This window comes from Numenius arquata, chromosome 1 (genome assembly GCF_964106895.1).
Source record: "Numenius arquata chromosome 1, bNumArq3.hap1.1, whole genome shotgun sequence".
NCBI classification, from domain to species: Eukaryota; Metazoa; Chordata; class Aves; order Charadriiformes; family Scolopacidae; genus Numenius; species Numenius arquata.
Genome location: NC_133576.1, coordinates 70,192,468 through 70,216,802, shown reverse-complemented (window position 1 = coordinate 70,216,802; position 24,335 = coordinate 70,192,468). Strand labels below are relative to the sequence as shown.

Sequence of the window (24,335 nt, the reverse complement as noted above, 5' to 3'; positions counted from 1 at the left end):
CTGTAGCTCAACAGGGGTGGAGATATTAGTGACTCGGTCTGCTGATAACTCTGTGGCAAAGCTATGCTTTTTACTAAATCCTGTAACTAGTTTGCAAAAACCCGGGCAATCTGTCAGGCAGTAAGTGGAAGCCAGCCAGGAGATAACTGAGGTTTCTGATGTGCTTCAGCTGGAGGTATTGCAGCACCGACCTGACTCTTCCCTTCCTCTCATCCTGCGCACCTGAGAGCGAGCCCAGGTACTGCTTCTCTTTCATCCATGTTTTATAATGGTACTGCCCTCACAGAGCACGTCCAGCCCTGCCTGTTTCTTGGCTTGGTGTGTCTCATCTCCAGGCTCATGACGAGGTCTTCTCATTCTGCTCTTACAAACTTCCCTCAAAAAGACCACCTTCCATCTGGCTACATCATCCTGTTTCTTGTCTACCAGGTCAAATTTACATTTCTTCTTCTCCCCTTCAAAGCCACTGATAAGTATGTTACCACCCTCTTTTCCAGCCTTGTCCATGATGGACTGAATGCCCTGCTCCAGCAGGGACACTGTGTCACCTCCCATTCTCCCTGCCACCATGGACAATCTCTGCTGAAGGGACCCACAAGATCACCGCTTTTTCCTTATTCAGGATCTCTAAGGAAGTCATCTAGCCTACAGCGTTCACCAGCGATGTGACAGTCATCTCCTTTATCTGTTTAGTCATATTAAAAGTAAACTCTAAAAAGCCTGACAAATCCAAGCCAGTCACCAGTCCCCTCAGTTTTCTGGTATGTTTTATTCCTCTCCATGGATGGTGTCTTTTCTAATGGCAAAGTGTTTTGGGGACAGAACCCGCTTCTTGCCTTCTGCTTGCTTACTCCTCCAGTTGGAACAAAATTAGTTGAAAACAAAGCTCTCAGAAGTAAAGTAGTAGATCAGTTTTGGCAATCTTAATGACAATCTTAATTTCTTTCTCATTAGATTTATGCACTGTAATTTGGTGTTTCATTATGTGGTCAGGAACTATTTCTCAAATAATGTAGCATATATTTTTGGCTGAATTAAGAACAAGCAGACATATATTTGCAATATCTTACAAGCATGGCCATGCATGTATGTGATCATACAAATACTCGACTGATGTAAAAGTCTTTGATAGATACAGAGTAGATACAGTGAAAATGGCGGGTATAGGCAGAAAACACGTTAAAGTTATTTCAAGGAATATATTATCAGACATCGTTTATCACTGAAGTAACCACATACACATTATTTGAAGCAGAACCTCTGTTTTTAATCCTGAAAGCACTTGTTTTGTTTCTAAAATTTCAAATACGGGATGAAAGGCAGTAAGGAAAAAGTAGTCCGATAGCCCTGATGTCCATTTGCATCCTGCAGGACCCTCAACATCTTTTTCTCCTTCAGCATTCACATTTTACCCATTCTTGCTGGGTCTTACTTCTAACTCTTTTGTGCTCTACAAGGATATTCAGAGAAGGTTTGTAACATCCAGTATAGCAAAAACTGGTAAACTGCACTATATCAAGAATTTTTTTTTCTTCTCACTCCCTCTCTTTTCTTCCCAATTCTCTCTGTACAAGTCATTTTTGATCCTGTACGATCAAAAAAAACACTCGAGTGAATGGAGGAGCCATAGCTAATGCTGCCAGAGTCAGGCTCACAAATAGCTCCCATGCAGCAAGCAGCGGCAAATGAAACCAGCTGAGGAACAGGATGCATGTGCTCAGGGGAGACGAGAACATTTTACTCAGATGAGCTTAATTCTGCTACTTCCTTCATGTTTTGATCTTTTTCACTTCCATCATTGTTGTCAACGTTGCCATCATTGTCAGCGAGATGAATCCTGCAAGGATATGGCCCCCTTGCTGACCCAATGCCATCAGCCTCCCATCCTGTCATTTCCTTAAAAAGGTCTGTCTGCGCCTGTCACTGCAGATCTTGGCGCACTGCTGAAGCCTGGAGTGATGCAATGATTGCCAACCACTCCACGGGGTCCCTGCGTAGAAGTCCTTTGTTAGACATTGATTATCCACCTCCCCAAATACCAGGGAAGTAACTGGTGCTGAACCAGAGCCAACAGAGATCGGGAGGGGGGGGGGGGGGTTCATTACAAACATCAGCTAATCTGACAAAATCATTCCCAATTTTGTCCTCCTCCTTAATTTGGAGCAATTGATGAAAGGATTGAACTACAGCACGCCATCCTTCTGCTGTCCAGAGGACGGCTCCTTAGCCTCAGCGTTTCATTGTCACTGATGGTCTCTGACTCATCATGGAAAATGTGATACCTCCAGATTTCACCTTGCCACTGTGCTGTCCAATATGTGGTGGTGGCAGCTACCACCCGAGGGTAATCCAAGCCATCATCAGCTCTTCCTCATCATAGCTAGTGCGTGTGGTTTGCGGCCAGGAACTGGAAGCTGTTTCTTAGCAGTGGACTGTGGTTTTCTTGGTGCCTGAATTAGCAACAGCAAACATAATTTCAAATTTAGGGGCCAGCTTCTTGCATTATATCTCACTTCTGGAAGTGCAAGGTAGGAAGCAAAACAGTCCATCATTTGTCAGGATCATACCTGAGTCTCAGCTGACAGCATTTACTTTGGGGTATGTTTTAGATGGCTGCATGGATGGTGCCAGGGAAGAGCAGAGGTTGCAAATTCTGTGCAGCACCGACGGCTAACCTTCAGGCAGCCTCTCCATCTGCTGCAGGAAGCATTGAGGCTTCAATGATGCTGAGAAAAGCCAGGAAGACTGAAGGGCGGATCAGTCCCATTAACTTTTCCTCTGCTGCTGTTTCTGTTAGATTTTAAAAATCAAATGCAAACTGATAAAAACAGACAAACAAACGAAAATGGCTGCAATGCCTTGCCCTGTTCACTTCAAAGCAAATTGCAATGCAATTAAAAATGTGGTATTGTGGATGAGCTTTCAAATAGTGAATTTACACTCTTCTTTTAACACTATGATGAAATGCATAATCTCCCTGTTTTCTGGTTGTTAGAGAAACAAAGGGAATCAGAATAAAGAGTTTCCATTGCTTACTTTCTCTTTTCTGACTTCTTGGGTGGCTTAAGATCTAGCAGGAAGATTTTCTGCAGCCTCTATTCCTTCTTCATGCTTTGGTTTTGGACAACTGACTTGAGAAACTCTCATTTGCAGCAGTTATGTAGGATCTGTGTATTTATGTTTCAACTATAGCATAAAAAATGAGGTAATAATGGGTATGTAAATACATCAGGGTTTATGAAAAGGATAGTTAATCAGAATACAGGTAGTGTACCTAGATATGTTGTATGCGCACAATGTGAAACACTGGCCTTTCATCTAGTAGCTCCTCTGTGCTTGAAGACTAGTCGAGCAAAGCATAAACTCAGATAGCTTTTGCATCATAACAACTCTTCCTACAAGCTGAGTATATTTAAAGTATCTTCAAATATATTTTCAGCTTCAGCAGCTTATTCTGTGGGCATAAAGTCTCTCCTTAATTTCTAAATTACTGTCTTCATTTATAAACTACTATACTGTATGCATTTATTTTAATCAATCACTTCAGTTGTGAATGCCGATCTGATTTCTGAATCAGCACTCAAAGATAAATGATAGATGGTTTATTAAGTTCTCTCAGCTAGGGTTCATGATGCTTAATTTTCTTAAGTGATAATATTTCATACTGTAATCCTGCTTTTTTTTTCTTCTTTCTGCTTAGTTGCGTTTAACCTAATTACATGTATGGTCTCTTTAACAGTTGCAGTGTGGAGCCATCACTGAGCTTCCATAAATCACCATTTTAACTTTTTTAGGAGAAACCCTTCAAAAGGTCACCTGTCATCAAAGATATTCTAGCTAAAAGTTGTAACACTTAACTGTGTCTTTAGGTTCTCCTAACCCAATTACACCAATGCATCACTCATCTCTCTCTGGGTTTGCAATAAAAGAAGTACTGGTCTAGGGCCATTTTTTGGATCTCTGGCAGCAAGACACTGTACATGTACTTACCTCTTTCACAGCTGGATGGTTTCATTGTAACCCCTGGTGGCTCTCTCCAACATTTTGACCTCATAAAAGCATAATGTCACTGAATGCTGAGATTTTATGGTAATTTATTCTGAAGATTGTGGCTTTTAAATCTTCCATATGCAGTTTAATAACAGCGTTTTTGTCATCAGGCAAACTTTGCTCTCCCTATTAATATTTTCATCTTCATTTTGCACACACACAAACATATATACAGACAAAATAAGCTGAAGATGATTTACAGAAGCATTAGGGAAAGGGAAAGAGAAGGGAAGAGGCAGAAAACAAGATAACTGAAGACTAATCACACCAAAACCAGACACGCTTTTGCTGTTTTTTTCCATTCCTGTTGTATTTTTGTTTGGATTGGCTCCAGAGAAGCCCTGTTCCTTGTCGCTCTTGTTGTTGTGTGTGTGCTCATGCATAAATTCAGGTCAAGTATGAAACCTCTTTTCTGCATTCCTGGTAAGAATGTGTAATGTCCTTATCAACAGATAACAAGAAATCTGAACTAATTTAGCTCATGACCCTGGGTTCCTTTTTTTTTTTTCTACCATTACTAAAAAAAAAAAAAAAAAAAAAAAGGTGTTTGCTTAGTTGTTAATGTATTCAGTTCAGTAAATTAGAGCTGCTTGAAATTTCTACTAATCCTTTTCCATTGAGGGTTTCCCTGGACTGAGTGACGCTGAATAAAACAAAAACCACATGCATGCACAGGTTTCTGAGATTTTCCGGATCAAATATAATTTAAGGGGCACAACAATTTTAAATGAGGTTTTTTTTTTTAAATCACTGTACCAAAAGCACCAATGACTAAACAGTGTTTACTGAAAATATGCTTTGCTTGAACTTGGCCATTAAAGTATACAAGGGCTGAGGGGTTATTTTGCAATGAAAGAATGAACCAATATATAAGGATAAAAGTAGAAAAATGGTTTAACACACAGCACAAAGATGTTTTTGAATGAATCAGTCTTTGCTATTTAATTTACATTTTGAGGGCTCATTAGGATGATGAATGACACTGCTGGAGAATAAAACATACTTCCTGAACAAAAGAAAATCTCTGTAGCCTAATAACATTTTATGCCAGCACTTACATTTGTCAGAAGTGGATGCTATTTATCCCTATGATTATTTAAAAATCATTTTTATTGTCCTTTGTGCTGTGTCCTCTTCTGGGAATTTTAATTCAGAGTTTGACACCTACTTATTAACTTCCATGAAGTATGGAGTACAAAGGCTTATACTATATAAAGAATTCTAACCAGCCATGTTTATATTGCCTGCAGCTGTATACAAATTAGCTGAGTTTGGATTCATTTCTCTTAGAAATGGAAAAAAAATTGAGGTGCGTAACCTTTACCACCTCAGCAAAGTAAACGTGAATTGAGCGTGGCTGACCTGGGCATACCAGGAGACAGCGGTAAGTCAAAAGAGCAAAGAGGAGGAATTTGTGGCATTAATGCCATGAATTAGGAATCTCTGCGAGTTGAAAAGTTTCTATTTCATGACTCCTCCTTCATCCTCTGGAAAGATGAGGGTGAAAGAGGAATGCTAATGTTTCAAATTTCAAGCCCATACCCTCCTTAATCAGTAAATAATTACTTGGTGTCTTGCCTTCTTCAGTGCTTATACATGCCTATACTCTAGAGTCAAAGGTATGCAAATATCAGAAAACAGACTATCTCTGGAAAAATGTCAAAATATTTTCATAAATTATACACTATTACAATAATTGTATTTTTATGGTTTGTCTTAGAAGACACACTGCTTTTGTATCAAACATTAGAGTTTAGACCCTTGTTGAGCGCAAACTGTAATTTCACCTACGTTCCCTCTTCCACTCTTCCTGCAGTTGATCTGCTCAGCAGCAGTGATATCCGACCCTAACGGTGAAACGAGTCAAAGATTTCATTTGTCTTGCTGGGGGAGCACACCAGTTGCTCCTTTAGCTTTTTGTGAGAGCATGTAAAACAAGATAACGTGCAGCTTTGCTTTGTTTATTGCGATATGAGGTGTGAATGTTTGATCTGTTTTCCTTCCCCTGACCAAAGCTATCCTCCACCCCTTGCAAGAAGTCCAGCTGACAGTAAAGCAGGTTGCAGTATGCAGGGAAAAGTATTTCCTTACATCTAATTCTACAGATTCTCATATTGATTTTTCCATGCACAAGGTGGTGCGAGATGGTTCCACATCTGGAACATGAGATCCCGATTTTCATTATCTTTTTGATTTCTGAAGAAATTGCTAGTCAGCCATCAATATATTCCATAGATTTTTGCTGTTTCATAATTTGTGGGCAAGCATATTGTGGGAACATTTTCTGACACTGTGACCTGACTGTATCCAGGTAATTGGTGGACAAACAGAAACGTTTGGCTACTTTTACTCCCAAAGTGTGCTAGAGGTTATTTCTGGGCATCAATGGCAGACTGCTGTTTGGAGAGCTGCTATTGAGTCATGATAGACCTCTTCTCAGTGGCAGCCCATCGCGGGACCCAGTTGCTGTGAGTGAAAGCTCTGAGGATACTGCTCCAGCGTGCACCGTGCCCTGTCTCATGAAGGACAACCTGAGGAATCAGCTTAAAGTCTGCTGGCTTGATTCAGAAAAGCAGGGATCTTGTGGACAGGCTTGTTTGTTTTCAAAATACCCGATGTAGGTTTTTAAGGGTTTTTTAAGGGATTTTTAAGACTTTTCTTTTTTCAGTTGATATCATAGATTTTCTATGGGAATTACATTCTGCATACCTCAAATGCTTCCAACCCTTTAGACTACAAAATGTACTCTTTATTGTCCTACCTAAAAATATATAGTGTTGCCCATATGGAATTGCAGCCATATTCCATATCTAAACGTGTAAATGTCACTACGTAGCTAGATGTACTATATTACACATGTATCTGTTTACATACGTGTTTCTGATTGTCTGCTTGTAAAGTGCTGTACAAACCTTCATGGTAACATGCATGCAAGCAAAGTGCAGATTATTGCAGACTATTTTCAATCAAGACATCCCCAATTAATCCTTTCCATCTGACCAAAAGGCAGGATATGCCACTTTGGAAAGTCACGTCTTTTGTATTGGTGGCGTTGATCGAGCTCTGGACTGCAATGAGAGACAAATAATGGGTGACTTTGGGTGATTCTGCTGTGGCCAGTGCTTGCGCAGACTGAGAGATCTGACGCACAAGTGGGCACAGACGAAGAGCTCCTGCCTCTGCTGTAGGGATCCATCAGGTGTTTATGCAGCAGCAGCAACTGCATGACTGCAAATTGCCAAAAGAAGTGCTAGTTTATTTTAATATGCCAGACTGTAAACTGCAGCAATTCAGCAGCTGCTGCGCAAGCAGAGACCTCCAAGAGAGTATCGGTAGAGAGAGATAAGGATGGAAATGTAAGCTTGGCTTCTGTCTCATTCTTACTGGTTATTTTTTCTTTAGCTGAGAGGTACAGATATTCTGGGTGGCAAATGAACCAATATCACGCTTTTGCAAAGGCAATGGTTCGATTTTGTAATTATTTTCCAGGAATGGGTAATCCCATTGTTTCCTTGTGTCTTGAATTTACATATAGTGCCATCAAAAAGGTAGCTTGGGCAGTGAGTGAGTGGTAGCTGTTACTCTACTGTGCCTGAGACCTGCATAGGTGATTTGTGCAGATGGGCTGCTGTGCCTATACATTCCCCATGGATTAAGTGCTACAGTCATTCAGCCCATATAGCTGTTGACTGATTTCCCATCTGCAGTTATTTAAAATCCTGTTGTGCTTATAGTATAAACATATATAAAATTTAAATTAGGCAGGAACTGCTCTTTCGTGTGGATTTTTCCACCAGCCCTACGGCAGTCAACACCAACCAGCCAGTTCCTGACTGTGCCTTCCCCTGTACAGAAGAAGCTACACGTATTTGTCTGAAACCCTTGCTGGAGTATCTTGTTTCATAGCTGTATTTCTCTGGCAGGAAAAGGATCATGAAAAAGAGAGTGTTTTGCCAAGAACATTTAATTCTGTTCCTCACAAAGTACCTGTTGCTGCAAATGGTACAGGAGCATCCATCCATGGTGGGGCTTCCTTGTCCTCCACCTGCCCCAATATTTTGTTGGGCTGCAGGTGACTTAGAGTGACATCTGTAGATAAAACATGCAGGAAATGCTGCTGGAAGTACGGCCGGGGAAAGGGAGCCAGAAAACTGAAGGAAGCCCTTAGAATATGCCTAGCCTTTTGCATCTTCTTGATTTTTCTCTGGCATTATTACAGAACATGTAGTGTTCCTACATGGCAACACAGGCACACAAAGAAAAACCAGAGCCCGAAAACAGCTTTGCCCTTCTCTCCCCTCCAAGAACAACCAACACCTGAAACTCCGAACCCTTCCCCAAATAGTTAATTCTCAGGGGAATGAGCCACTCATCATTCCTTTCATAAACAAACAAATAAATAAAAGATACAAGGATTTGATCTGTTTAATACGCATTCTCTGAAACCCAGACTGCAGACTAAACATAGTAATCTGATGATTACAAATTATTCGGTCCTATAAACAAAGCATGACAATTGATGACAATGTGGTATCGTATATCATAAATGCAGAGCATCCTCTCTCATCCAAAACAAATAGTTTGGAGTATTTCAAACCCATAACAAATATATTTAATGCAAATCACTATGAAACAATGTGTGTTTCTCTGTTTCTAATGTTGTATACAACATTAGATCTTGCCAGCCAAGATCTTTTTGTGTTTTATGCATTATATTCATTTATGCTGCCAATTCTACTTACTATTCTAGTATTCTGATTCAAAAAATCAAGATTTAATGTATTTCAAGCAATGCTTGATGCGTGCATGTCTTAAAATTATAGGAGATGGTTTATAGAGTAAATTATGAGACCTTAACATAATTCCCGAGTTTCAGATAGAAGTTTATCTCGCTAGTTAAAGTATTGATCGCAACCCTTATATTCTATCGGTAGCTTGATATGCGAGGCAAATCAGCTGCCATTGTTACCGATGCTGAAAATCTCCCTGGGTAAACCGTGATAGGTTTATTACATAGGAAGCTTTGATCCTCAGGACTCAACTAAGATATTCAAAGTTCTTATAAAGGTGTCTTAGAGTCTGCGATACAAATTCAGATGTCTGCTGTCAAACGACTCCTATTCAGTGAGCCTGTATGAGCCACCTTTGAAAGTGAAACAGCAAGATGACACCATTCATAGCTTGACTTTTGGAGAGGTCTTTGTGCTCCCTTGCCTTTCGGTACCTGACAACTGGTTCCAGGCCGTATCAAAGTTGCATAACAGAATTTGTAAAAAGCTACACAGAAGGGTTTAATGTATTGAGAACAAATAACTTCTTTGTTGATATCCACTGCCAGATCAAAGAGATGGAGGGTAATAGGCCCAGGACTGCATTACCTTCAGTTACACCGGGGAACAAAAGAGTAAAATAAAACAGTGAAAGGCAGCACAGAACAATAAAAGAGGAAAATACTAACAAGTTTAAAGGATTCAACATTCCTGAAACACGAATAAAAGCCACAGAAATAAATTCATCAAGATCACATAACAAAAGGGAAGCATGTGGCTTCTCGGCTCAAAAGCACTCCGACTGTACTCCTGTTTTCTGTATGTGTTATAAATTGGGGTGCCGGAAGACCTTCCGGTTTTCATAGGGACAGAGAGCTGGCTCTGCTGCTTAAAAAAATGCAGATTTGTTGTACTTGACCTAGATGGAAATGTCTGTGAGCTGTAGCAGCATTAGAGATTTTCTCTCCATTTAGCTTCCATTTAAAATGAAATGGGGCTACATTGAACATTTCTTCCTCTAGAGACAAAATAACCTGTTTTTAAGTGGAGGATCGCCTCATCTGTTAAAAAAAATAAAAATAGAAATCCAAGAGGCAGCTAACCTTTTTTAAGCTTTCTAATGAAAGTTTTGGAAATCAAACCCAAACCAAACCTAAGGGCAATGTAGCCCTTCTGAGAAAATTCACAACCACCTTTCATGCATTGTAGTACTCGTTTTGGTCTGCAACCCAGTGAAAATTAAACTCTACTGTCATTATCCATTTCTCCCTTTTATTTCCCCCCAGTGTACCGTGTGTTGCGTGTGCACGAATGCTGGTGCATACAGGATTTAAAATCATTTTTTGGCAGTGAGGCTGTTGAGAGAGCAGTTCTCTGTAGGCACCAGCCAGAGCTTTGCAGTCCATATACCAGTCATGCCCCTGTGACACTGCACTGTTATAAAATGACTGGTTACTCGTTTTCTGTATTAAAAAGAAAACTGTGACAGTAAAAAGTGAGTAACATGGCCAATAGTTGTGATCTGTACAGGTTTGTATTTCTGGGTTTTCTAAGTGGTGTTCCTTTAGCTGTGTGGGAGAACTCAATGCAAATAGCCAGGAACTGGCAAATGTCTACTCTTCTGGAAGGACAAGGAAACTCTTTCAAAGACACAAAATCTGGAAAGGCTGGGGCCAGTTTTTCTTTCTACTTTCTTTCTGTATTTCACTGTTACTTGTAACAGCGACCAGCAAAAAGAAAATCAGAAACCATTGTGACTTTCAGATGCAATATCCCCTTTAAAAGGGAATAACCTGAGAATATATGGAAAGAAAAGTGAAAGCCAAAAGAGAAAGGACTAAGATCATTTTAAGCCAACCTTTTGTCCTCCAAGACTGAGGGACCAGTGTGGCTTCCATCAAAAACTGTTAACTAGTAGCATACGACTACTTGGCAACTACCTACAACCTTCCCCAGACCTGGGACATTATTTATTCTCCTGCTTTTTGGTGTTGCAATTGCCCAAACAGTAGGGTGCTGGCACAGAGCCCATAGGAAAGTGGGAAGAAGTGCTGGGCAGCTGCCACTCCTTGGGGCAGATGTTTTTGCAGATGTGGAGGTATCCTGACTTCTGGAGGCAAGTCCTCTGCAAGGAAGCACAGCAGTGCTTGGTTCCTGCCTCGCTGTCCTCCACCAAAGAGGACCGATATGGGCCTGCGGTGAATTGATGGGAAAATAAATCTTTTGGTGTGATTTGGGAAAGAGGGGGCGGGAAAAATAAGGAAGGTGTTTGTCTATTCTGAAACTTTATAGATTTTCTGAATTTATTGATCCTCATATTAAGGCTGCAGTTGATAAGGCTTCACGGTTGGTTGGTTTGGGCATTCTCAGGAAACTTTTGCAGAGGATTTTTGTATGGTGTATACATAGATACATATATATATATATGTATACCTTGATATGTACAAGGTGTCATGTACGTTCATAACTGAAAGAAACTTACAGGTATGAGCCCTAAGACATTGCAGCACTGACATTTTATTTGAAATTTTACGTGTCCTATTAAATCTGCAAAACCTGTGGAGAGTACTATTTTCAGTAGCTTTGCAGTAAGCGTGTTTCCATCAGTCTGTCAGTGACCACAGTATGGCTGGATTTTTCTTTAGACTTTCAGGAATGCTGAGAGCACAGTAAAGCTCTGCTGAGATTTTTGCTGCAGCTTGGAGAATTGTGCTATTTATCAACTTCTGTGTGGATTTTAAGGGAATCCACCTGAGCTAACCAGAGGTGTCAAGGGATTTATTTAAAGATGCAGATGCATACAGTTGTTCATCTTCATTGATAAAGTTTTGGGTATCCAGTAGCAAATTATATCCCTCATGGGCAAATAGGTGCCCAGGTAATAACTGCCATGAACAGAATATGTTTTGCAGTCTTAGCAATGAGACTGAGCAGTCATTCTCCAACCCATGCATATGATGCTCTGTTCCTTACACATAATAGACTTTTTTTTTAAAACTCCCAATCCTGATCCATATTTTCCATTAAACAATTGTATTCTGTGCAAAGTGAGGAAAGCAGTATAATAATGTAAGTCTCTCAGGACAAAATTAATTCACTTTTAAGTCACGATCTAGAAAAAAAGGAAATATGCATCAGCCCAGACAAAGTAGAAAAAGTGGTTTCTCTCTGGATTTGCAAATAGATTGTTTTACTCTGCTGGCTTTATTGCTAGATGCTCACTGCTCTGCCCAGGCCTCAGACCTGCTCCATAAAGGGTTCATGATGATTGTTGCCCTCACGAAAGCAGTTGTAGTGAAAGGATGATATTTATTTTGCTGGGGAGGAGACACTGTCAAAGCTAAAACTGTCATATGTTGGTGACATCCTTGGACTAGCAAAAGGCTTTAGTAGAAAGCCAAATGTTACTCTGGTTTCCAGATCATGAGTTTTTTAACCTGTTAAGTCTAGATGAAGTATCAGACTAAAATTCTCTAAATTGAGAAGGCGGTTTTCAGCAGTAGGGATTAATGAGAGGTTGTTTCTTCCTAGGAAACAGGTTTTTTCAGCTCTGTGTAGCAGCTTGAGAAATAGTCTGGTGTTACCTTCTGGAGTTACAGGCTGCTGGTCGGTGTTTTGGATTTTCAGCTGCCACATGCAGATCCTGTAATCCTCTTTTAGCCCTCTGTGAAAGCCAGACCCTCTTTGGCCCTAATCTTTGAGTGAGGCATTGGGTAGAGCAACATCTTTGTTACCCATCATGACAGAAACCACCCCTGTCTCCTCTGTCCTGTCTTCAGCTTTGTTAACAGGCTGGCCACCTGGATTTTTAATACCATTTCAATGTTAATATCTTTCCTTTTGACTTAGTAGAGAAATTGTTCACGTGATGATGCTTTATCAATATTGAATTCCTCGTGCCAGGCTCCATTTCTTATTCCCTCCACCACCGCCCAAAGGGTAGATTTTTCCCTATGAGCCGTTTCTAAATGGATGTAAATAGGCTTAAAGGAACGCCTGATAGATGTTTCTCTTTCCATCAAACACTCATGTACAGGGGCTTTCTTCCGTCAGGGGCCTTTGTGGGAGAGATTTCTGCAGAGTTGTGTACTGTAAAACCTTCTATCTGTAAGAGGTTTAACCCTTTCTGCGCAATAGTTTGTAATCATATAACCTTTAGCTCAGTGGGAATGAATACCAATTATCATTTATAAACAGTTCCTCTCATTATGCGCCTATTTATGGCATCTTTTATAGCTTGCTAATTACAAGCACACAAAACAGAAATGTTTGGAGTTAAATAATGTAAACAGGGATGTAATTGATTTTCATGTTGAATAGTTTTTATTGATTTATTGTTAATTAACATTTTTAAAGGATCTCTTGGCAAAATAATCCATTTAATTTATTGAATATTATACTAGCTGATGGTATATTCATATTAAAATGTCACAAAAAGATTAACAGTTCCATAATACTTGTTTTTCCAACTGTTGCTGCTTTACGGATGTTATATATTCTCCCCAAACAAACACAGACAATATATTAAATGCAATCGATTGGTCTCAGTCCAGGTCCTAGCAGACAAGTGTCCACATCACTAAAAATACCACATTCCAGTTGACACTAATTGGCCATCTGTGCAGCAGGGAGGACAGGCATCTAATGGGGAGAAAAGCTGATCTCTATCGCTCCCAGGGCAGGGTCCTTGGGTCAGCTGTTGAAGGACTGCATGGGCTGAGGGAAGAAGCCCATAGCTTCGCTAAAAAGCCTTTCCTATTGCAAAACCAAAAGACTCTGGTGTCCAGGATGGAAACTTTCCAACAAATAGACCACTGTGTCAAGCAAGCAGTCGCTTAATTTTGTCATGCATAGTGCTGCAGAAAATGTGGTACGCTGAAGACTTCTCCAGAGGTCCCCCGCACTGGCTTTTTCCAATTTTTGGGTGGGAAGAGGGGCTGTGAAGTCCATTCAGTGGGTTGTTGACAGCATTTCGGTGAATGGCAGTTACCTTCAGCTCCTGTAGACTTCACTGAAAGCTGAGGTCACTTACTCAGCAACTCCCAGGATCGAGCATGTAGCAAGGAGTAAAATTGCAAGTTGCAATCTTCATTATTACCATCCCATTATATTTTTCAAATGGGTAGCGAGAGAGTGTAATCACATCAGACCCTATTTTTTCATTAGTGAAGAAAAACATTAATATACTGTGACATGGTATTGATTTGATACAATCAATCTTTCCCAATAACAATAAAACCTTTATATTTTATTAATAGAACAATGCAGTTCTCCATTACAGCTCCCTTTTATTGTTTTGGGTCACAGTGTAATTCTGGCATGTTTGGATTTTTATTTTTATGAATATAATGTAAAAGCCTGTAAAATAGCTCCACCAGCCTGCCAGTAGGTTTCATTTGAGGTTCCCAAACATCTTTTATTAGATGAAATGTTACCGGTGCAGCTCCAGTCATTGATTGCTCAATAGCCCTTAGGGGTGAAGAGGATGAGGAGGTTTCAGAAAGGTTCTTGCCCTTTAATTCTCTTGATTTTTTTTGTGCTGTGGACACTGAGACTTGGACTCAGAACATCTCCTCAGTTTGAAGATGACCTTTCAACACGTGGCTGGACCCAGCACTTCTAAATCCCCTCCAAATTGGGCTGTAGGTGCCTAAACTCTAGTGAAGCTCCCAGCAGCCATCCAGATGGCAGCCTTTTGGCATCACCTCACTGTCTGACCCCGGGCTTTCCATACTTAGTTCAAGTCAGGCGTTGCATGAGCAAGAGGTGCCTGAAGCCCTGACCATGGGCGTGCACTGGAGGAGTTACACTCTAACCTCATCTCCCTGCTATTTAGAAACAAAAATACAATACACTGAATGCCTTTACTTATACTTCCACAGTAAATCCATCTTCAACAACTTCAGCCTGAACCTCGGAGACAGAATTCTTTCTCGCACTCTGGCCCCTCAGGTCTGCATATCAGGCCAGCACAACCTAAGACTTGCGGTACACTGGATGTAAACTCCTCTGCAGTCTTTCTTCTTGGAGGCTCTGCTCTCCAAAAGCTGCTGTCCTACCTCTGTTGTGGATGAGCTGCTGAGCAGGCTGTTCTGAGTAACTATCACTCTTCAAGAGCAAAACATACCCTTGGCCAATTAGTGTCTCTTTTCTAGTTTGCATAAGTCTATTGGATCATTTGGTGTTTCTATCTACAGATATTTTTGATTCATCTTCTTCGATTAGCCAGAATATCTTCCAGTTCCTGGTACAAGACTGGGGCATCATGATATTCCAGTTGCAATGAGACCCCCAATTAGTATAGCCAGATAGTTTCAGTAAAGCAAAGCTAGATGACTTTCATCACCAACTCTTTATTCACTTTTTTCTTGAAATAAAATCTTTGTTAACCTTTTTCCTCTTCCCTTTTGAACCAAGAACAATGTTGCAAGGTCCCATGGTAGGAAGAGTAATCCCCATAATAAATATGAAAGCTCCATTTCAAAAGAGAATGTGCTTATTAAGGGTAACAGTTTATTAAAAGTCACTGCAAATTAGATGGATTTAATAACTTTAATTAGCGCAACACTTTCTGACACAGAGCTTGAGGAGAATTCAGCTGTTCATTCCCATCTCCCTCCTGTATGCCTCCATGTCTAAGGAAGCATCAGCAGTTCCTCAGAGTAAAAGAGAAACATCTCCTCCTCGCAGCAGTGCAAAGCGCAGGAGAAAACTACTGTATCAACAGACCATGGCCACTGGCACTCCAAATTGGTAGTGAGAAACAGCATGAGTGCAAAGTAAAGCTTTCAAATATTAGAGACAAAAGAAAATCAAGCTTCCTCAGCAGTCTCTTAATTTCTTTTTCCTTGGTGTAACCCTACCCAGTTCAGCTCTGCTGCCTGCTTCCTCAGAGAGACGAGGAAGGAGTCTTCTCTGTTTGAGGGCTGAGAAGTGCCCAGCATTACTAATGCCCATCGGTGAAATGAGGGGGGCTACAGTATGCCATGGCTCACTTAAGTCCAGCCCTGTTAAAGCAGATGGAAACATCGCTGGTAGCTCTCACATCACCCATCAAGATGGAAACGCCATTCTTGTTAGAGAAAAAAAGTACTATTCTTAATTCTGTTCTGGTCAGGGGTTTTTTCTACTCAGTCCTTTACCTATGGGACATTCCAATTTATCAGAACTGAAAATGTCTGCATCTATGATGATTTTGACCACATCTATTTTCATTCTTGTTTGAAGAAAATATTTTCTTAAAGGAAAAAACTACCAAATTTGGAGTCAGAGTGAAACATTTCAATATTTTGTTTTAATGACTTCTTGATTTAGGCCATATATTGTTCTATAACTATAAATTTTAGTTATGTTTCTTAAAATTTGTTGTTAAAGTGTTTTGTTTTGATCTGATCAAAGTTTCATTTCTCAACTTAACTGAAGAACACTTCTTAAAATTTAATTTTGAGGTTTATGATGTCACACAATTACATCCATCCCACAAATAGCATTTTGGAGGATATAAGGAAATCAACAGCAAGTTAAACCCTCAATGTATAAAAGCCCTTCCTGGGCATTAGCAAATGACCTCTCTGAAAAAATACCTTTACACAGCCTGGCTGTATTTCCAGAGAAACCCCAGAAGTCACCTCTCTGGTGTCAGGCATGTCTCCCTGTTGAATTTCAACATTTTATTCCACGACTTGAAGGTGTTAAGATCTCTTCAGAGAAATGACTGAAGGGATCGTTCTGGGCTCCCCAGTTCAAGAGAGACAGGGAGCTACTGGAGAGAGTCCAGCGTAGGGCAACAAAGATGATTAACGGATTGGAGCATCTCCCTTATGAGGAAAGGCTGAGAGAGCTGGGACTCTTTAGCCTGGAGAAGAGAAGGCTGAGGGGAGACCTTATTAATGCTTAGAAATATCTAAAGGGTGGGTTGAAGGAGGATGGAGCCGGACTCTTTTCAGTGGTTCCCAGTGACAGAACGAGGGGCAACGAGCACAAGCTGGAACATAGGAAGTTCCACTCAAATATGAGGAAGAACTTCTTTCTGGTGAGGGTGACAGAGTACTGGAACAGGCTGCCCAGGGACGTTGTGGAGTCCCCTTCTTTGGAGATCTTCAAGACCCACCTGGATGCAGTCCTGAGTAATGTGCTCTAGGCAATCCTGCTTTGGCAGGGGAGTTGGACTAGATGATCTCTAGAGGTCCCTTCCAACTCTGACAATTCTGTGATTCCATGATTCCGTGAAACTTTGTTGAGGGCAATGGTTCTCCACAACCCAACAGGCAGAGGCCACATGTATGAATAAGTAAAAAGATAAGGACTTTACTTACCTTCCTCATACTGGAAGTTTCTTTCTAGCAAATGGATTGTTTAGAAAGTTTTATATATGCATGTGTGTGTCTGTATTTCCATACTTTCATGGTCTTGCCTGGCAAAGAAGCCTTTCTAATATTCTTTCAGAGCAAGGTCCATCAGTGTGCGCTTTTTTCCCTTTTTGCCTACTTTTTTTTTAATCATGGATTTAGGTTATTGTCTTCCAACATTTACTGCCTGAAGCTTCACTTTAGGCCCCAGGGGAAACCCCACAGCCCCGTTTAAGGCAGTGCTGTGCAGTGCCTGTGCAGTGCAGGGTGAGAGCTACCCTGGAGGCAGATGTGGCACCCAAAGGATGGCCGCATGGTGGCCACTACCACGCCACTGGTTGCAGATGACTGGCATTCAAGCACCAACACAGGCAGCCTGGCTCCGGTCGAGTGGAAGAGGCTCAGTACATACCTTGGCCTTCTGGATATCTTAATCACACCTAATTTATACTGGAGACCAAGTCCGATAACTTCTGGAGACTTTGTAAAAACACTTAGCACAGTCCAAACAATAACAGCACCAAAAGCTCACACCATAAAAATCTCTTAGGCTAAAATGGAAATAGATACTTGCAGAAGATTTTTCTTTCTTTTCATAATAACAAAGATTTGAAAGGAGGGAGAAGTATCACAGATAGGCAGTTCCTTTCAGAGGGGTTTCTTTATAAATCTCCATGTGAAAGCTGTTGGTAAGGGAAGAAAAAATAACGTAAGGCTCTCAAATAAAATTTGTACAGATGTAGCTTTTTTTGAAATGACATCCCGTTTCTCAAGAATTCGATGTAGCCTTTAGTCAGCCTTGTTTCTTACCGTTCTCTGTGCTTTGCATGGTAATTAGCTGCTCGTGTTATCAGCAGTGCGATGCTCCCGGCTATTTCTTCAGCAGCCGCTGCTGTTATCCTGGGTGGCAGCTCCTCGCATCCTCCTGCCAGCCTGCACGCCAACCCTACGCGTGTGCAGATGCTTGGCGTTCTTCAGGCTGCGCCGACTGAGGAGCGAAGGTGACGGGCACAGCATCAGAGAGGGAAGAGGCCGAAGCCCGCTTCCCCCAGCAGCTCCCTGAGACTTGCCAGTATTTCGCTGATGGTTCACTGGAGGTTCAGTGAGGCGAGTTTGTTATGACAGATCGCAAAACGCAAAGGGAGGCAAATGAGCTGGGTTCATCAATGTCGCAATAAATACAGGGTGAAAGCTCCTGGGCTTAGTTGGGAACAGCAGCCTCAAGACCTTTACTTTGTTTGGTTGGGTTTGTTTTTTTTTAAAAAGTAATTAAAACGTTTATTGCACAAGTGCACTGTGGCATGCAGGCTATCAAGAGGGTGGAGGGACTGCTTCGTGCAGACTGCCAGCACTGCCGACATCAGCCTTACGCAGGTGCTGCGTCACGCAGCCAGCACTGACGTGATAGCGTTTGGATCAGGCAAGTCCACTGATGCAAATAGCACGTCAAGTGCTCTGTGCTATTCATTGTCTGCAGGTAACGCAAGGCCTTCTTTTAATTCAGATTTCAAGAAACATTTACCAGCTTTTTTTTTTTTTTTAAACTAAAATATGGCCATGAAGTTAAATTCAGGTTGCCAGATTCATGTTCATCTGTAACGTGAGTAGAGATGTAGCAGAGGAGGAAGCATTTAGAGTAAGAGTGGGGAGATTTTTCCATATCAACAGCTGCAGACACTTTTCAGACATAGCTTAGGTCCCACAATAACACTCTGCATTGATATTACGAAGAAAAACATAATATGGCCCCAGGCCATATGAAATTCAAGTTGCTTGCTATGTGCAGAGCAACTTCCCCACCCTGATTCTAGAAAGGTTGATATCAACAGTAATGTAAGATCTTTACAAGTAATCAAACCAAAAAGAAATTAAGAAATTTATATTTGGCATTCAAAAGATGAAGAACGAAGGGGGAAATATAGAAATTGATGTTTTTTTCACAATATTGTTTTCAGTTTTGTTTATCTTGTCCTTGATCTTGTGTTTCCAGCTTTTTTTTGCCTTTTGAAAGTCTGTGTGATGTCATTGGGAGATGTGAAAAGTTTTTTTTTACTCCCTGCCCAGAGATATGATGTGGTAGGGAGAATAGTTCTAGTTTTAGTTCTGTGGTAACGGAAAGTGTAATTTCTTGCTGATGAGTATTTGCAGACTTCATTACACTTCTAGGAGAGATATTTAATTTTGTAACAGAAGCTTGTTTCTAAACCTACTCTGAAATTGCCTATTGCCAAAGTTACCTTCAGTAGTTTTGCCTTCACACAAAAATAAAGAGCATAATTTTACTGTATGATCAATGTATTGTATATAGCATAAGATGGTAGGTCATCTCATGCCTCCTTCTGTAAGATGGCAATGGACTAGAATAGCAAACTTGAGGTCTGGCAGTAAATTCGTTGCTCTGTAAACAAGGTGCTCATGATGAGGGCTTTATACTCTCTACTGTTGTTAATGGGATAACAAGTCATAGGCCAAGGTTTGGGGAATAAGAAGGAGAAAATGGAGGGAAACCCACAGAGAAGAGAGAAATAAAAATTAGCTAATATTAATTTTAAAATTTTTAAATACCCAGAGATTGTTGTGGTGTTTCTGTCTGTCTCGTTAGCTTCATTGGCAACAGGAACTATTGCACTTGCTCCAGGATCAGGAAAGGTCGCACCTGGCATTGTGTGGTTCCTCAGGGACAGGGCTGAGATCAGAACAGGGCTATCCGCACATGGCTGCAGCTTCTCTTCAACATCATTCCATCAGATATGAGTAATTCTCCAAAGGCTGACTTTATAGCATGCTTAGTTCCTTTCCCTTTGAAATCAGTGGTGTAACTCCTCGTGAACTGTAAAGCTGACAGACTGTGTTGCACCGAAAAGAGTTAGTGTGATTCATTTGTTTAACAATCAAGGGCAATATTCAGCAAAGTTTTGTAGGAGTGCTGACACATTTGATGTTTTTTAAAAGAAAAGGTGAAGACCAAGCTCACCTCTCCCCTTTGGGGACAGTAATTATTCATATTGGTTTTCTTTCCATCCCCCCTTCCCACGTGGGAAGACCTCAAGCCCCAGTCTACTGCCTCCTGAGTTAGTTCTGTTCTGCAAAAGGAAGGAAACCTTTCTTTGGGGAATGGTCAGGGAATTTAGTGTGGTGAAGTAAATCCTCAGAAAACTTGCTTGATGCAGCAGCCACCTGTATCTTGTGGAGAGCTGCAAGAGATGGGCACACCCTCAGCATCACTATCTCCATCCATGGTGTGCCCTCTCTTCCCTGCTGTGCTGGGCAGCTCAAACGAACTGTGGGCAGGGGGCAGGCAGGAAAGTGGGGGCATGAGTAGGGCAGATGGGTGTCTTTCACTGCCTCATCTTTGCTGGTAAAAGTTTGGGTCCTAATGAATAACCAAGCTGAACATGTACATGAGGCACCAGCTGGATGGTTCCTATAGGGGAATAGCTGTTCTGCCAAATCTCTGATTTCCCCTCTTCAGAATGTCTCTGGAGGAAGCCATCCCATTGAGGAGAGCTGAATTCCTCTGCGCCCTTGGTCCCACGTTTGGGTGGGTTTAGGGTCAGCATTTTAGGAAATCGTAGCCTTCTCAGGACTGCTGTGCTGCCAAGCCCCCACTCAGTGTTGCCACCTGTGTTGCAGTCCCCGCAGCTCTCCCCCCAGCATTGCAGGTGCCTCCACCCTATACATGTCAGGCTTCGCATAGGTAGTATCACTGCAGAGTCCTTCCTGCACAAAGGATGTGGGGAGATGTTATTTATGTAATATAAATAAATGCACATATTGGATCTATTTACGTGCAGTAACTGTTCTGCTTATGCTTACTCATACGCGGTATATCCGAAACAGCAGGAGTTGCACCCGAAAGTGGTGTAAACAAAATCCCATGAATTTATACCAATATGTTGCAATCATATGTAAACACTGCAAATATTACATCTTTCTGTGGTGCTGAGGGGGAATAATGTGAGAATTTTAAGCAGTGCAACTTTTCAGATGCTGGAAAGACTTGGCCTCATTTTGAAACTGTAATAGAGGTTGGAATATATTTCATGTGACAACCATGTCCTCAAACCTGCTATTTGTTATTTCTTTTTAAAACACAAGCAAACAATTTTCTCATTTTGTTTACAGGACAGTGGAACAGGAGATAACAGCTGCATTGAAGAAATATTGCGGGTAGGAATCCTTAAAAGAACATTTTTTCCAATGCCATTTTGTTTACTCTAAAAAGACAAGAGAATAACAAGAATATTGCAATTACTGCTGTTAAAAATATTACTCTTTTAGATTGTCATCTTTCTAAGGAAAAAGTAGGCAAAATTATTTCCTCATGAAAAATAATTGAAAAATCTGTGAAAACAACCTTCCAGAGCCTCTGGATTTCACTGCTACTTTGTGCCAGTACGGCTGACCTTCATGCATGCAGAAGCAGATAATGGGATAAATTATAAACTGAAATGTACAATGATGTTTCAGGTTTACAAACCATGCAAAGTGCATGTTTCCATTAATCATGACTGTCAAAAATCTTAATTTTGAAGGGAGGTCTAGGAAGGTCATTTTCCACCTGGATTTAATTAGAGTCCATTATGTAATGTCATTATGTCCATTATGTCCATTATATAATGACAACGTGCAAAATCCGTAGTTATTTCTATATTTCATTATTATTTCTTTTATCTTAGTAATTTCTAGTTTATTTTCATGGAGCAAATTAATACTCATCCAGACAGATCTTGGCTTGAGTCAACTTTGATATTGATTATTTTCTGAGGCAGACAAATTTATAGACAATGAAACATTTCCATATATTTTAACTTGTGGGTTTTCCGGTTCATTTTCTAAACTGATACTTCAATAATTTGCAATGCTTATAAATCTGATATAACAGTGATTGAAATACCAAACAAAGTAGATGGAATGGTAAAACCTCCCTATTACTGTGTGCGCTTCCACCTCTTGGATATCCACTACCCAAATATTTCAGATTGTTTATAAACTACGGGGCTATAAATATTTGGTTTAGAGATTAGGAGTGCATTAAGCCTGTTGTTTCTAAAGGCATTTCTCCATTCTCCCTGAATATGTTAAATACAGCTTTTAATTCTGAAACTGGACAAAGAGTTTATCGAAGGGTGATGATGATGTATTGCTTATGACTTCACTGGCAGAGCTTTTACTTAGCTAACATTTACAAAGTAGGCTTTTGTAGCACTGAACCACATATTCAACAAGCCTTAGCCTCAGTCCCTGCTGTTTTGTTACGAATTAGTAGCAGATAGTATAATTCATGAGAGCTTTTTACATTTTTCACGATGCACTAAGTATATGATGTGATGTGAGGCTTATTCACCCTTTCTTTATGCAAGGCTTTTAAAATGAACAGTCAAAGAAGCTGGTCTTCCTCCTTAGGTTGTGCAATTTGGCTTGTGCAATCAGCCAAACAGTGTAGAAGAGACATGGTTCCTTCCACGTAGAGGAACATGGATATGTAGGAGACCCCAACTGAGAAGAAAAATGCAGTATATCACTAGGAATGGTATGGTGCATCTCCAAACCAATGAACACAGCTGCTGCTCTCTCTTTTTTTTCCTCAAGAAATACTTTTGTGAAGCTTCATGATGAAGCTAGCCTTGGATGGATAGGACCCTTTTGTTTGTGAGGATTTATTCACCAATTATTTCACTTTACTTAAAAAATGAGTAAAACAACCAGCAGCTCAAAAGCCTCATTTCATCAGTGTCTCGCTGTCTGCTGAGGCAGACTTAGCGTGGCTAAAACAGAGAGCATAGTGTTTTCATCCCCTGGCTCTTGTCCTCACATGAATACTCAGTCATCATGGGTAACCTCTCCAATCTGCCGATCCTCCAGGTCTGCAACCTGGGTATCACTTTCTATTCTGAACTACCCGTGTGTCTCTGTGTCTAAAACTACACGTAAATCTTGCAGACTCTTACTCTATAGCATTTCTAGCTGAATCTCTTTATTCACAAAGGTGTAAGTCTCAGGTCCAAATTCTCATTCCAGATCTTGATTGCTGCAACATTCTTTCCTTGGTTTTGACAAATGCAATGTTACCCACCTCCATTCGCGCTGCTGTGCACATCGTTTTCCTAGCTTGACATCTTGCCCAAAGACATTTGTCTTTGCATCTCACCACTGTCGTCTCCTTCTCTAGCACATCAAGTACAGCTATTTGTTTCTGATTTTAAGGCCTCAAGTCTACCAATCTCTGCTAATACATTAGCTCCCACTCTAGCTTACCTTGCGATGCCAGACTCTGTCACAATGTTGCTAAGTTTTACATCAATTAATTTCTCCCATGCTTCCCATCAGATCTGGGAAGAGCCTTGAACACTTTCCCAATTAGCTCTTTCTGACCCTCTATTAAGAGCACCCTTTTTCACAAGGACTGTGGAAAAACACTGGTGAGGTCAGGGCTATACCACTGTTTCTCATGCTTGAACACTGTTGTCCCACTTCTCCCTTGTAGTGCCCAGTCAGGTTGGTTATATCCGTCTGCTCTCTTTTGTCCTGAAAAGTGAACTTTGTGTTATCAGGAAATGGCTGAGTAGTACGTAAGCAGTGCTTAGGTACTCTCACAATACAAATCCAGATCAACAGTGATTGTCGTTACCGATGATTAGTGAAAAGAGCAACAATAATAATGTGCCATTTCTACTCACTTCGTAAATTACTGGCACACAGACTTTTCCAGCCCTCTCCGTGCCCTCTTGTCCTGAACAGATCTATTCAGTTTTAACCCAGATTTTCTGTTTTTCTGAAACAGACTGTTATAAGGAATGCCATTTCCATGTTTTTGTTGGAGGTGCTATTCACATAGTAAAGCCAAAGTTTAGCTTCTTTTCGGACAGAATATATGCAGTTCCTGTGCGGGTGCCCAAAGGCAGGCAATGAAAAGCCACAGGAGCCACGGTCCTTGTGTTCCCCTCAGAAAAGATGGCTCTTTGCTCGCATGCTGCAATGTGTTTATTACAGGAAGGGCCACTTGAATGTACGGAGCATCAGCAAAAGGAAGAAGATGCTTTAAATTTATATTTTTAAGGAACATTGCACCCTATTTTAGCTGTCTCTTGCACAACAGAAAAGCAGAAAACAACCTCTCTTTATAGATAGCATGTTCCCTGCACGTGTCAGGCTGTGGCTTTTCCAA

General features: G+C 40.8%; 1 protein-coding gene across 1 annotated transcript in view; it reads left to right on the top strand.

Annotated features, from left to right (window-relative positions):
- AFF3 (ALF transcription elongation factor 3) overlaps positions 1 to 24,335 on the top strand; it is a 286,394-nt gene that overhangs the window by 81,598 nt on the left and 180,461 nt on the right. The window contains exon 4 of the mRNA XM_074149518.1: positions 21,293 to 21,337. Coding sequence (XP_074005619.1) covers positions 21,293 to 21,337 — 45 coding nt within the window. The remainder of the gene's footprint in view (positions 1 to 21,292; positions 21,338 to 24,335) is intronic.